The sequence below is a fragment of the Mchenga conophoros genome, linkage group LG12 (genome assembly GCF_057382185.1).
Source record: "Mchenga conophoros isolate Kocher_MC1m ecotype Shallow Benthic linkage group LG12, M_conophoros_male_GT1.1, whole genome shotgun sequence".
NCBI lineage: Eukaryota > Metazoa > Chordata > Actinopteri > Cichliformes > Cichlidae > Mchenga > Mchenga conophoros.
Window position 1 is genome coordinate 1,374,979 of NC_140537.1, and position 15,621 is coordinate 1,390,599.

General features: G+C 45.0%; 1 protein-coding gene across 9 annotated transcripts in view; it reads left to right on the top strand.

Moving 5' to 3' along the window:
* The window catches only part of ydjc (YdjC chitooligosaccharide deacetylase homolog), a 31,646-nt gene extending 16,227 nt beyond the window's left edge, over positions 1-15,419 (top strand). For all 9 annotated transcript variants that reach the window (XM_085293236.1, XM_085293239.1, XM_085293234.1 and 6 more), the window contains 4 exons: positions 6,401-6,560; positions 10,789-10,888; positions 11,465-11,642; positions 14,554-15,419. In XM_085293236.1, the coding sequence (XP_085149362.1) occupies positions 6,401-6,560; positions 10,789-10,888; positions 11,465-11,642; positions 14,554-14,884 (769 nt within the window). In that variant the 3' untranslated portion in view covers positions 14,885-15,419. The remainder of the gene's footprint in view (positions 1-6,400; positions 6,561-10,788; positions 10,889-11,464; positions 11,643-14,553) is intronic.
* The last annotated feature ends 202 nt before the right edge of the window (positions 15,420-15,621 follow it).

Sequence of the window (15,621 nt, forward strand, 5' to 3'; positions counted from 1 at the left end):
TGGAAACGTAAGATCTTTGCCCAATAAGATGGATGAGCTCATGTCGCTAACCTGGTCACAGAGGGAGTACCGGCAATGTAGCATCATGATGCTAACGGAGTCGTGGCTAACATCGCTAACTCCGGACACAAGCGTGACACTACCGGGATTCCAGCTGCTGCGAGCGGACAGGACCAGAGACAGCGGTAAGAGGAAAGGAGGGGGACTGGCAGTTTTTGTGAACGACAGATGGTGTAACCCTGGGCACATCACTGTAAAAGAGCAACTCTGCAGCAGAGACATTGAGCTGTTAGCCGTTAGCATGCGTCCGTACTACCTGCCCCGGGAGTTCTCGCATGTTATCGCGATAACAGCGTATGTCCCCCCCTCGGCCAACGCGGATGCAGCCTGTGACTCTCTCCACTCTGTGGTCAGCAGACTGCAAACACAATCACCGAGAGCCCTTCTCATAATATCAGGGGACTTCAATCATGCCTCACTGGACTCCACACTGCCCACCTTCACCCAGTATGTGACCTGCCCAACCAGAGACAATAAAACACTGGACTTACTGTATGCCAATGCAGAAGAGGCATACAGTTCATCACCTCTCCCTCCCCTGGGCAGATCTGATCACAACCTGGTGCACCTTGTCCCTGTGTATGAGCCCTTAGTGCGCAGGGTGCCACCAGCCACCCGCACAGTACAGAGATGGTCAGAGGAGAGCGAGGAGGCTCTTAAGGATTGTTTTGAGTCGACTGTGTGGGAGGTGATTTGTGATGACCACGGTGAGGACATCGACAGCCTTACTACATGCATTACTGACTATATAAACTTCTGTGTGGATAACACTGTACCTACCAGGACTGTACGGTGTTTCTCCAACAACAAACCTTGGATTACCCCAGAAATTAAAACCGTCCTCAAGCAGAAGAGGAGGGCCTTCAAATCCAGAGACAAAGAGGAGTTGAAAAGGGTGCAGAGAGAGCTGAGGGGACTGATAAGGAATGGGAAGGACAGCTACAGGCAGAAGATGGAGAACCAGCTTCAACAAAACAACGTTGGTGAAGTCTGGAGAGGCCTCAGAACCATCTCGGGCCACAAACAGCAGAACTCTCTGCCTGGGAGGGATGTGAGATGGGCAAATGAACTGAATCATTTCTTCAACAGATTTGACTCAGCCATGAGACAGTCTGCAACATCGGCTGCAGACTCACCCACCCCCACTGCTGCTGTTCCACCTCAGACACTTCACACCTCCTCTACTCACCCTGCTCACTCCCCCCCACCCCCAACAACAGCATCCAATACACACTCAACACAAGGCTCCAGCCTGTCTCTCTCAACCACCCAGGTTAGGAGGGAACTGAGGAGGATTAATGGCAAGAAGGCAGCGGGTCCAGATGGCATCAGCTCGAGGGTCGTCAGGTCCTGCGCGGACCAACTGTGTGGGGTGATGGAGCACCTCTTCAACCTGAGCCTGAGGTTGGGAAGAGTCCCACAGCTCTGGAAAACCTCCTGTGTTGTACCAGTGCCAAAGACTTCACGCCCCAAGGACCTCAACAGCTACAGGCCGGTGGCTCTGACATCCCACCTGATGAAGACCCTGGAGCGGTTGGTCCTGGCTCAGCTTCGGCGCCTAATAAGCTCATCACTGGACCCACTTCAGTTTGCCTACCAGCCTGGCATTGGAGCAGATGATGCTGTCATTCACCTCCTACATCGTTCCCTCGCTCACCTGGAGACCGCTGGAAGCACTGTGAGAATCATGTTCTTTGATTTCTCCAGTGCCTTCAACACCATTCTTCCCTCGGTTCTAAAGGACAAGCTGGAGAACTCTGGAGTGGACCATCACCTCACTACCTGGATCCTGGACTACCTCACCGACCGACCACAGTATGTGAGGACTCAGGGCTGTGTGTCGGACAGGGTCGTCTGCAGTACGGGGGCCCCACAGGGAACGGTTCTGGCTCCGTTCCTCTTCACCATCTACACTGCAGACTTCTCCCACAATTCCACCCAGTGCTTCCTGCAGAAGTTCTCTGATGACTCTGCAATAGTCGGCCTCATCACTGATGGGGTACCTTGGTGTTCATCTGAACAATAGACTGGACTGGACTCATAACTCAGACGCCCTCTACAGGAAAGGGCAGAGCAGGCTGTACCTGCTGCGGAGACTCAGGTCGTTTGGAGTGGAGGGCCCACTCCTGAAGACCTTCTATGACTCTGTGGTGGCTTCTGCTATCTTTTATGGCGTGGTCTGCTGGGGCGGCAGCATCTCTGCTGGGGACAGGAAGAGACTGAACAGGGTGATCCGAAGGGCCAGCTCTGTTCTAGGATGCCCTCTGGACCCAGTGGAGGTGGTGAGTGACAGGAGAACGGCGGCTAAGCTGTCATCCCTGATGGACAACGTCTCCCACCCCATGCAGCAGACTGTGACAGCACTGAGCAGCTCCTTCAGTGGGAGACTGCGGCACCCACGGTGTGGGACGGAGAGATTTCGCAGGTCTTTCCTCCCCACTGCTGTCAGACTCCATAATAAAGACTTTAACTGATCAAGCACACACATCCATACATATGCAATAATACTAAGTGCAATAATCCTTTCTGTCATCGTTGTATTTTTACTCAGTTGTATATAGTATTTGTATTTGTATTCTATTTTTATCTTATTGTATATTTATTTTATTTTATTCTACTGTATATAGTATTTTATTTTATTCTATTCTGTACAGTTGTGTACTGTATTTATTCTTATTGTATTCTAATTTTTGCCTCATAACTTTTGCACTGTCCACTTCCTGCTGTGACAAAACAAATTTCCCACGTGTGGGACTAATAAAGGTTATCTTATCTTTAATTCAAGAGGTTTAAAAAGTTGTGCCGTCAGCATTAATCTTGTTAAAATGACGTTAACGCCATAACCGTTAACAAGCTAAGCACGCTAACGTGTTAGCGCCATGCAGCCCCTGCACGGGGCGATCCGTGTTAACTCGCTAACGGAGATTAATGCGGTTATGGCGTTAACGTCATTTTAACGAGATTAACGCTGATCTTAGATGTTGTTCCCGGGATCTGCTGGAGCCACTCGCCTAGCTTGGGAGTCACCGCACCTAGTGCTCCGATTACCACGGGGACCACCGTTACCTTCACCCTCCACATCCTCTCGAGCTCTTCTCTGAGCCCTTGGTATTTCTCCAGCTTCTCGTGTTCCTTCTTCCTGATATTGCTGTCATTCGGAACCGCTACATCGATCACTACGGCCGTCTTCTTCTGTTTGTCTACCACCACTATGTCCGGTTGGTTAGCCACCACCATTTTGTCCGTCTGTATCTGGAAGTCCCACAGGATCTTAGCTCGGTCATTCTCCACCACCCTTGGGGGCATCTCCCATTTTGACCTCGGGACCTCCAGGCCGTACTCCCACAGATGTTCCTGTACACTATGCCGGCCACTTGGTTATGGCGTTCCATGTATTCCCTGCCTGCTAGCATCTTGCACCCTGCTGTTATGTGCTGGATTGTCTCTGGGGCATCTTTACACAGCCTGCACCTGGGGTCTTGCCTGGTGTGATAGACCCCAGCCTCTATGGATCTTGTACTGAGAGCTTGTTCTTGTGCTGCCATGATTAGTGCCTCTGTGCTGTCTTTCAGTCCAGCTTTGTCCAGCCACTGGTAGGAGTTCTGGATGTCATCCTGGGCCTGTCCTTCCATAATGGTTCTTCTTCTTGCTTGATGTCAGTGGCTTCTATCTCCTCCTTTGGCCAGCTTATCATCCCAGCGGGGTACCTGATTAGCGGCAGGATATAGGTGTTGATAGCCCGGATCTTGTTCTTACCGTTCAGCTGACTCCTCTGGCCTTGCCTGACTTTTCCAGGTGTTTGGCGGTTGCAAGTTTCTTAGCGGCCTGTTTGTGGTTCCCATTTCCCTTTGGCATTCATAGGAACTTGTAGCTGTTCTCCGGGTCTGCAATGTTGCCTTCTGGTAGTTTGATCCCCTCAGTTCTGAACCTTTCCTCTGTGTGTTATCATCCGACTACACTTCTACAGTTCGAATGATATTCCAATAAGACAATATAGAAAGAAAATAAGATAATAAGAAAAATAAGATAACTTTAGGATGAGCCAAATTTAGAATCTGGTATAGTCTTTAAAAGAAGGAAGCACCTCGGTCAGGTCATCTTCTAATTAGAAGGTTGGTGGTTTGATCTCCGGCTGCTCTAGTGTCCATGTCAAATATCCCAAAGCAAGATACTAACCCCAAGTTGCTCTCTGACGAATCCATTGCTGCATGTGTGTGTGAATGTTGGTTAGTAAATGGACTGGTTCTGATATAGCACTTTTCTACTCTGAGCAGTCAGAGCACTTTACTTAGTAAGCACTTACATAAAAAATAGAAGTGCTTGTCTGAGTGGGTGGATGAGGCAAGTTGTGTAAAGTCCTTTGAGTACAGTAGAAAAGCAAAGAACTAAATAACTAAAGGGAATGATTGCAGAATCCTTATCTTGGTTAATAAACAACTCTTTTTCAGTACCTACTCAAGTTAAAGTGGTGGGGTGTGGCTCGTGGCTCAGCTACAGGCGAGGGGTGTGGTTGACCAGAACAGCTGATCTCCATGATGGAGATCAGCTGCCTGCAGCTTGGCGTATGGAAAGGGCCTTGCATAATATGCAAACCAAAAGCTACAACCTGGTCCCAGGAAAGGGGAGGCTTGGCTGGCAGAGCTCATAGTGATGGAGGGGCCTCAGGCGGGCACAGCGGAGTTGGTCTGTTGCCACCGACTGATCAGCCTCGACATTACAGTGACACTGATGTTGGACCACCCGTTGTAATGGCCAAGATTCGGTGGAGCGGACACAACTGATGGAACAAGTAAGCGGCTCTGGGACCCAACACCCTTCTCCCTCTATTTCTGCTCAGGTCCCAGAGGCCACAGACACTACACCTCAATAGCCGATGGCTGTTGAGGACAGGGACACTTCCACAGACAGTGACCGTGCATGGATGTGGGACAGGTGTTTGGTATCTCCAGCCCTGTAACACTTCTCATTGGTCTGCGTGAGACATGCAGCGTACCAGTAAGGTGCCAAGGGGGTATGCATGGCATGCAATGGTGGACTCAGGCTGCACGTAGATCCTGGTTCACCACACCCTGGTTCAGCTGGGGGCATTAGTTGTGTGGATGAGGATATTGATTGACAATGACAGTTGATCTCACATGTAACAGTGGAGCTGCACCGTGATCAGGTCATCGCACAAGAGCAAAGTAAAAGGCCACTGGGAACTATGGGAATAGTGTTCTTTAGGTGAACCTCAGCAATTCTGAGGTTGAGTTGATTTTAGTTTCTGACCACAGCAGTTTCTTCTCTGAATCATTTAGATGTTCAGTGGCAAACTTCAGACAAGCCTATAAATGTGTCTTCCTGAGCAGGGGGACAAACAATTATAATGTAGTACGTTACCCGTGGTGTTGTTGGTGACTGTGGTCCGAACTGCCGTCAGATCATTAACCAGCTCCTGCTACATGTTTTTGGACTGATCCACCACCTTTTTCATGACTATCATCACTCTGTGAGGTACGATCCTGCATGGTGCTCCAGACCAAGGGCGATTGGTGGGACAGTCTGGGGGATGATTACAGCTTGTTTTGCAGCCATAGGACCCGGGTATCTCACTGCTAGTTGACCATGAACTCCTCTGTGTACCACAGTATTATAAAGCTTACTGTGAGGCCATCCTTCTCTCACCCCAACCAATCACAGCAGATGGCCCCGCCCCTCCCTGAGCCTGGTTCTGCTGGAGGTTTCTTCCTGTTAAAAGGGAGTTTTTCCTTCCCACTGTCGCCAAAGTGCTGCTCATAGGGGGTCATATGATTGTTGGGTTTTTCTCTGTATCTATGAAGCGCCTTGAGGCGACTTTTGTTGTGATTTGGTGCTATATAAATAAAATTGAATTGAATCTGTCCCTGAATAAAGCCTGGCTGACACTGTATCATACAATTACTCTTTCCATGTACACCATCAAATCAAAAACAGAATATCTACAAAAAAATGAACCAAGGTGTTACAGTGGCTGACTCTGGACTTGGACCCAACTGTGACAGGACCTTGAGAGAGCTGTGCATAAACATACGCCCACAAACCTCGATGAACTAAAGCAGCGCTGTTGTGAAGCAGTACGTTTCCTCTGTGATGATGTGAAACAGTCGTTGAAAAAACAAAAAGACTATTTCAAAGAAGGATTCATGTCCTGATTCATAAAACCTTAAACGAGAGTGGATTTTCTCTTTCACAGCTGTATTTCGATACAGATGTTATATGTATTTATAATCAAGAACAGAGTGACTGTGCCTTTGAACATAGACAAATGTTTGCCTGTTGTAGCATCGCATGGTTTAACAGAGCTGTGCTGTTCCTGTGTCAGACACAACATTCCCATTGGCTTGCATGCCAACCTGTCTGAAGGCATACCAGTGTGTCCGAGCCTCCAGCAGTCCTCCACGCTCGTAAACCAGCATGGCTTCTTCCATGGGAAGATGGGCTTTCGTCAGGCGTTGAAGAGAGGAGAACTCAGCATGAAACAGGTACGACATTAAAAACTAGAATTTCACTGTCAGTGAAAAATAAAGATCAAGGCAAGGCAAGTTTATTTGTATAGCACAATTCAACAACAAGGTGATTCAAAGTGCTTTACAGAGACATTAGAAACAAGAACAAATAAAAAGCATGATTTAAAATTGAATAAAACAAGCAAATAAACTAACTAACTAATTAACAAACAAACAAACAACAGTATATAAAATCAAAACAGATAAAATCAGAACAGTAGATAAAATCAGTAGTTAAATGTAAGTTTTGAAATTTAAGCTTAAAGTGTGGATTTGGTGCTTTATTCAAATGCAGCTGAGAACAGGTGAGTCTTCAACCTGGATTTAAATAAACTGAGTGTTTCAGCTGATCTGAGGCTTTCTGGGAGTTTGTTCCAGATATAAGGAGCATAAAAGCTGAATGCAGCTTCTCCGTGTCTGGTTCTGACTCTGGGAACTGATAAAAGACCGGATCCAGATGACCTGAGGGATCTGGAAGGTTCATACTGGGTCAGGAGGTCACTGATGTATTTTGGTCCTAAACCATTCAGAGCTTTATAGGCCAGCATCAGAACTTTAAAGTCTATCCTCTGACGGACAGGCAGCCAGTGTAAAGACCTCAGAGCTGGACTGATGTGGTCCACTTTTTTTGGTCTTAGTGAGGACTCGAGCAGCAGAGTTCTGAATGAGCTGTAGTTGTCTGACTGATTTTTTAGGTAGACCTGTAAAGATGCTGTTACAGTAATCAAGCCTACTAAAGATGAATGCATGGACTAGTTTTTCCAGGTCCTGTTGAGACATCAGATCTTTTATCCTTGATATATTCTTGAGGTGATAGTAAGCTGACTTTGTTATTGTCTTAATGTGTTTTTCTAAGTTTAGGTCTGCATCCATCACTACACCCACATTTCTCGCCTGGTTTGTGGTTTTTAGATGTATAGATTGAAGTTCTCTGGTGACCTGTAATCGTTTTTCTTTGGCGCCAAAGACTATTACCTCAGTTTTGTTTTTGTTTAGCTGGAGAAAATTGTGGCACAACCAGTCATTAATTTCCTCAATGCATTTACCAAGAGCCTGTACAGGGCCTCGGCCTCCTGGTGACATTGTGATATATATTTGTGTGTCATCTGCATGGCTGTGATAGTTTATTTTGTTGTTGTTTATAATCTGTGCCAGTGGGAGCATGTAAATGTTAAACAGAAGGGGTCCCAAGATGGAACCTTGGGGAACTCCACATGTGATACTTGTCTGCTCAGATGTGAAGTTACCTATTGATACAAAGTATTTCCTGTTTTCTACCTATGTTTTGAACCAGTTTAGTACAGTTCCTGAAAGACCTGTCCAGTTCTCCAGTCGTTTGAGTAATATGTTGTGGTCAACTGTATCAAATGCTGCACAGAGATCCAGTAAAACTAGGACTGACATTTTTCCACTGTCTGTATTCAGACATATGTCATTGAACACTTTGGTCAGAGCGGTTTCAGTGCTGTGGTTCTGTCTAAAACCTGACTGGAAGGCATCGTAGCAATTATTCTGTTTTAAGAAGTAACTGAGCTGTTGGGAAACTGCTTTTTCAATGATCTTACTTAAAAACGGGAGATTTGAGATCGGCCTGTAGTTGTTCATTTGTGTCTTGTCAAGATTGTCCTTTTTCAGTATAGGTTTGATTACAGCAGTTTTTAGTGATTCTGGAAACACACCTGATAATAAAGAAAAGTTGACGATCTGTAACAGGTCTGACTCTAAAGTCTTTGAGACCTTTTTGAAAAAACTTGTTGGCAGGACATCTAAACAGCAGGAGGAGGAGTTCAGTTGACCTAAGATGTCCTCCAGGTCTTTGCTGTTAATAGGTTGAAACTGTTTCATGGTGTTTAAACAGTTTTTTGGTGGACACAGTACATATCCTGGATCTGCTGTTGATGTACCAATTGCTTGTCTAATTTTTTGGATTTTTTCAGTGAAGAATTTGGCAAAGTCATTGCAGGCCATGGTCGAATGAAGTTCAGCTGCCACTGACACAGGAGGGTTTGTTAGCCTGTCAACTGTAGAAAATAAGACCCGAGCATTATGGCTGTTTTTAGTGATGATGTCAGAGAAGTAGGACCTCCTTGCATTCCTCAGTTGTAAATTATAATTGTGAAGTTTCTCTTTATAGATGTCATAATGAACCTGGAGGTTTGTTTTTCTCCATCTGCGCTCAGCTTTCCTACACTCTCTTTTTTCATTTTTCACCAGTGTGGAGTTTCTCCATGGAGACTTTTTCCTTCCAGAGATAACCTTCACCTTAATGGGAGCAATAGTGTCCATGACATTTAACATGTTAGCATTGAAGCTATTGACGAGCTCATTGACTGACCCTCTGGACAGGTCAGGTGTTAATGGGAAGACCTGGTTAAAGATCTCACTACTGTGTTCAGTTATACACTGTTTTGTGATCACTGCTGTTGATATATTTGTGTGGGCTGAGATTTTACTTTCAAAGAAAACACAGTAATGATCAGACAGGCCCACATCAGACACAGTAACCTCTGAAATGCTCAGGCCTTTGGAGATCAGTAGGTCAAGAGTGTGTCCTCTATTATGTGTGGCCTCTGTTACATGCTGAGTCAGCCCAAAGTTGCCCAGAGTGTTACTCAGGTCTTTAGTCCCTTTGTCCTGAGGGTTGTCCACATGAATGTTAAAATCCCCAGCAATAATTACACAGTCAAAATCAACACAGATCACAGACAGCAGTTCACTGAGGTCATTAAAAAAGTCTGTGCAGTATTTGGGAGGCCTGTAAACATTAAGAAACACAACTTTGGATGGGGCCTTCAGCTGTAAAGCCACATATTCAAAAGACTGAAAACTTCCAGGAGATAGCTGCTTACATTGAAATGATTCATTAAATAAGATCAGTATAAAATACATAATGTTACACATTTTTATGCATCTTTATATGATCTTAAAATATCTTAAAATATATAAGATACAGGTAAACAAATGTTAGCGGTATGTGAGAGCAGGTCACATGGTGTGACAGGTGGGACTGTGTTTCCCACCTGTCAGGTGGTGGAGTGTGACAGGAGTGATAGTGGGCTCTGTCTTCTCCAGACATACAGAAACTGAACATTTAATAGTGTTTCCTGAAAAACAGTCTCAGCTGATCATTTCTTGACAACATTTCAGTTTACAGTAATGGATTACACAGCAGTGGGGATACATTTGATTACAGGAGATTACTTTCATTCTCCACTGCTAGTCTCTTCATTACTGTATGCAAACACAGTGCAGAGCAGCTCCTCCCACAGAGGTCGATTATCTCGTAGTGTTACCTCCTCACTGTGTACCACTCTGGATGCTGCAGCTCCTCTGCAAACGAAGGCCTCACATTACAGGTACCTGAGTCCCAGGTGTAACTCTCAGACACGCACATGGAAGCAGATGACCTGTAAGCTGGAGAGGACAAAGCGTCTCGTTAATTTAGAAGGTTTTTATTTAGCCTGGAAAAACAGGTTGTTGCTTTATTTAAAAAGAGCCCTTTGTAAAGTAAATCTTTCACTGATTTAAGAGAATAAGAACAACCACAGGTTTGCCTTCAGCACTGAAGGAGCGTCTGAACTCTGTTGAACTGAATGTTCCTTTAACATTAACTATTAATGGCCTCGTTTACAAATACAATTTTACAGTTAGAGAAAAAATGGACTGGTTCTTATATATACTTATTATGTCCACTCTGAGCACTCAAAGCGCTTTATACAACACGCCACATTCATACAAGCACTTTTTTCTAGAAGTGCTTCCTAACCAACATTCATACAGCTTGGGGTCAGTATCTTGCCCAAGCATATTTGGCACGCAGAAAGCCAGGGATCGAACCACCAACCTTCCAATCAGTAGATGACCCGCTCTGCCTCATGAGCTACACCAATACTGACCACAGTATTACCGAGATTAGAGCGCTGCAGTGGTTTGAATAACACCGAGCAGATCTAACAGACTCCAGTTTGATCGCTGGCGGATTCTGTTATTTCATTTTTACACTTGAAGGCGACTGCTGAGATTCAGCACTATGTGAATGAAACTGAAGCGTCTTCAGACAGTACCAGTTTGAACTTGGGTACAGCTGTCACGTTGTTATTGCTGAGTTGCAAAAACACCAGCCTCAGATTTTAAAACGACCTTTGTCTTTGAAGTCATGTGTCTCCATCACAGCTGTTTCCAGGTGTGTTTTGTTTCCTCCAAGGTGGAGCTGGAGTTGAGGGCCCAGGTCGGGCTTTTCGTGGAGCTGAATGGTCACCTACCCGAGCACATGGACGGACACCAACATGTTCACGTCCTCCCAGGTCAGAGGATCAGAGGATGAAGAGACAAAGCTGTAACTGCTGTTTGCTGCTAGAGTCAACAGCATTTACACATTGATGGCTGATTGTGGTGATGTAGCATGTTTCAGGTTATTTCCAACACGTCCCCATGGAGTTATGGTACAGATTAATCATGCAAATGTGCACCTGTGTGTCTCTGCTTTTGAGTTAGCAGGTAAATGTGAACTGAAGGGAGGAGACCGTTAATGTTTGTTTGTCCTGAGGCAGCTGATTTTGGTTCTACTAATCAGATTCATTAATTTAAAAAATGTTTTTATAATAGAAAACAAACCAAGCATCCTGTCATCAGACCAGTGAAAAAGTTTGAGTAGTTAATAATATGCTATGTAAAAGAGCAATGATTATATGGGCAGAAATATAATTTAGCTGGGAAACAAAGAGAAGTCCTGCTGTGCTCCAACGCAGAGCTTTGCTATTAGCTGTTGTTCCACTGATGCTTTTCTTCCATATGTAGGATTCAGTTCAGTGAGCGCTTAGCTGTTGGCTCCATTAAGAAGATGACAGCAGTGAAATGTTCGTGTTATGTCGTCTGTGCAGAGGTCCGTGAAGTGTTTGCGAAGGTTGTCTCAGATCTCAGGATCCCCTACACTCGTGTTCCCGTGGAGCCGGGTCTATACAGCTGCCCGTGGATACCAGCACACCTGCACAAATTCTACAAGCAGGTGGAGAAGGACGCTCTGGATGCCATCCCAGTGTTCAGACGCCATGGAATCAGGTCTGTTTGTATGAAACTGCTGGGACTAGACCAGGCTTCAAATTAAACCACACATATGCAGTGAGTGTCATCTCCAGTGTTGGCGAGTAACGGAGTACATGTGCCGTCGTTACGTATTTAAAACACAAAATATGAGTAACTGTATTCTGTTACAGTTACCGTTTAAAAGGGTGGTATTCAGAATACAGTTACTTTGTTGAAATAAAGGGATTACACAGCGGTCTTTTCCTGTTTCACATGTTCGGCTCTGCCCTCTCTATTTTTGGTAATTCCCCGCTGGTGGAAACCCAAACAAAACACGCAATAAGAGGCTCTGATGTCTGCGTCTCAGCCTCGCGTCTCATAATGTCATTTTAAAAATGATTCAATATGAAGGCAACAGGCAGAGTGTTACAGGCCCTAAAGCACGCAGCCTGATGGGCAGCGTAGTCCGTGCTGCAGGGAGGATGGACTGCTGTACCCGTGATGTGTCTGTGAGCGAGGGGGGAGGAAAAGGAAAAGTAGGAGCTTTAACCGAGCAGAAACTGGAGCTGGAAGCATGTAAATATAATAATAACCACTGCAGCCAAACAGAGAGCCTGACGAGCCCAGCTGTGAGTCAGCTGTTAAGACTCGACTGTACTCTGTGTTCGTGTTTTCCTCTGAAACAATAAGTTCTGTTGGAGCCTTTCAACGCCTCTCTCTGTCTCTGCTAGCAAAGTTGACCCACACAACAAAGTAAAGCTAGTTTTCAGCTACAAGCCGACACGAACCCGACGTATCAGCCAGAGGTCCCTTTACTACGGTTCAGAGCCGCTGACCTGTTTTATATACGCGTGGGATAGTTTTCTACACGAGGTCGCTGCAAAAAGTGCAGCTTTACCTAATGTCCACCTACTGTTACTCATTTATATTAAGATTTAAACATCTAGCTGGTGTTGGTGTGGAGAGTAACCTTCAGTAATAGTAATAAATCACAGCAGCAGTACATTCATGTAGTTGTAAACAGCATGATAATATATTAAGTAATCCAAAGTATTCAGAATACGTTACAAAATACATTTTGGGGCATGTAATCTGTAATCTGTAGTGGAATACATTTCAAAAGTAACCTTCCCAACACTGGTCATCTCTAAGGTTTTACATGTCAGGACATAAATGTGATCGAGTCCTTATCGAGGTTTAAACTGAATAAACCGGATGCAGACGCAGCGTTTGAGAGTGCACCTCAACACGGAGAGGCCAACAGACGCCACCGTGCTAGCTTGAAGCGTCTGTGTACCCTCCAGTAGAAACACACCCCTGTCTGATCCCACACTGACACTTTTAAACTGCACCTTCATGATGAACACACGACATGAAACTTCTCGGTCTTATTGTTTAATTGTCCAGAATTATCACACAGGAAACAGAAATCCTAAAAAAGTCATTACCAGCATTTCAAAATATTCAAGTACCATAAAAACAAATGTAACTGAAAACAATAATAATGCTGAGAAACATTTTACACACGCTATTGTTTATTCATCTATGAAATATTGTGAGTTGTACTTTTATTTTCTAAAGCTTCATGTTCGCTGTATATTTAAAGGAGACCTACTCTGCATAATAAACTTTAAAGGCTCTGCAGTTTGAACAAATGGGCCTCTGTAGTTTTAAGTTCCTGGAGCTGAACTAGCCCCACACATGACTCTGCTGAGTGGGTTCCAGTATGGACCTGCACAGCACTGCTTTCCAGAGCACATTGTGGTTTTTGCAAACCTGACCCATGCTGCTGTTCTTGCATGAACGTGTAGAGCTGTAGAGTCGGAGTGTTTTTGCAGTGACGTCCAGTCCTGGGATGATCTTTGTCGAGGTGGCTTCTGTGCAGAAAAGATAAGCAGCAGTGATTCATGATCTTTCAGATCCGTGCTGCTGTCTTTGCCTGTATTTCTATACTAACACACACCTGACTGCAAACCTGCAAAAGCTTCTGCTTTTATAGAAGCGTTCATACTTATTGATGATCAGTTTATATGGTGCATGTGTTACCAGCACACGCTTCCCTCTGAAGTCCTGTGGAAGCAGCAGGGCTGGACTTTGGCTCCATGTCTGTTAGATAAACGATGGCACAGCTCAAGACTTTTGCACATTACTGTATTAGAACAAAGACAGATTTACTTAGTTTGCTACAAAAACAGGAAATAAATGCAGCAATTAAACAAATTTGTGAGCATACATGAAAAACACACCTAAGGCAAAACCAGAGTTCACACAACTCTGACCTGAAAGTCAGTATTTGGTGTGACCACCTCTATTCTCCATCACAGCCGGACTCTGTGGGGCGCTCGTGTTTTCTTTAAGTAGTCCTCAGAAATAATTCTCCAGGCTTCATCAAAGCTGGCTGCTGGCTGCTCTTTGTCCTGTTGTCTGTGCAGATGAGCCCAGTCAGCTCTACAGTTACTTTGAGTTTAAGCATCAAGCTTAAGTGTCACTGGTGGTGTTTCACAGTGCTGTCCAAACTCACCACACTTTCTTAGATTTTATATTTGGCTCCAGACTGTCTGAAGTCTTTCTCTGAACACTGGCAGCGTTTCACTCATTTGTTCAGTGTGATGCTTGTTTTCAGAGGAAGCTACTCAACACTGACCTGTGACTCAAGCACAGGAAAGACACCTGACTCAGGACACAGTGATGAACCAGAGTTTCTACACATAACGCTGAAACGTAGTAAAGGACTAGCTGCCTTTAGCAAAAAACTTCAGTATCTTTGCTAAGATGTTGTGACAAGCTTAAGTGTCTCATTAGAGTTTCCAAAGAGCTGCTGGGCAGAGTGTGGAGAGTGTCTTTAAATAAAGGAAACTGGACAATTGGAGGACAAGAGAGTTTGTAGAGAGTTTCTGATGTTGCACATATGAGAAACATGAATCGTAACAATTTTCCTCCTCCACAGGTGGCCAGATGTGTACCTGGGACTGACCACCATGGGGCAGAACATGTCCATCCCAAGCCTGCACAGGGCCCTCAGCTACGCCTTGGCTGCAAACCCTTCATCCTCTACCTCCAGCTCTGTGCAGGGTTCACATCAGCCTGTGGTCACAGCTGAGCTCATGGTCCACCCGGGGTACCCCAGTCACCCCAAGGAGGGAGGCTGTGGAGAGGGCCCCGACGACTTCTCCCAGTCTGCTGACAGGCAGCACGAGCTGAGTGTTCTCAAAGATCCATCTGTGCTGGCTCTCTATTGCCAAGAGAGAGTGCAGCTCTGTGCCTTCAGAGACCTGTGACTGCCCTCAGCTTCCAAATGTTGCTCAGTTACCACTGATGTTTGTAGTAACACGACTTTATGCTGCCCTACAAACTGAGACTGATCAAATTAGCTCGTAGCAGCCTTTAATGAGTGGAACTGTCCATGAGTCTAGCCTGAGGATGGCTGTCAGAGCAGCACATGATACACCGTGTAGAAATGTCTAATGAAGGCACAGTGTTCACTGCAACACTGTTTTAAACTAATGAATCATTTTACTAAAATAATCAGCAACATATGTTCAGAGCTCTCATCATAAGTATGTTTGGTAGTTTTCAGATTATAGAATAAAGGAGCTGTATGTGTGTTCATGGCCCTGGTTTCCAGCTGCTGAGCAGGGACACTTTTGAACTATCTCAGGTCTGGATGTGTGGAACTACAGAGAGCTTCAGTAGTCTTTATAGATATGTTCTTTGTATTTCAAAGCTCATATTTTCATGTTGAAACCGTTTTCTGTCTGCTGTCATCAAACATCAGAACTGAACAGCTCTGGGGAATAAATGATGGTGAACTTTTTTTTCTTTGTTCTTTCTTTCAAACCACTTGCAGCGTAAACCTGATCACCAACAACAAATGCCTTAATTATCTTAAAGTGCCAGTTTTTGACTTTCTGCATCCATCTGTGGGAAGCTGCACGAAATCTAAATAAAAACAGATGCTGTGTTTGGCTGTTTTGGCTGTTTTTTTGTCAGGGTTGTTTGCCATGTTAAAAATCAA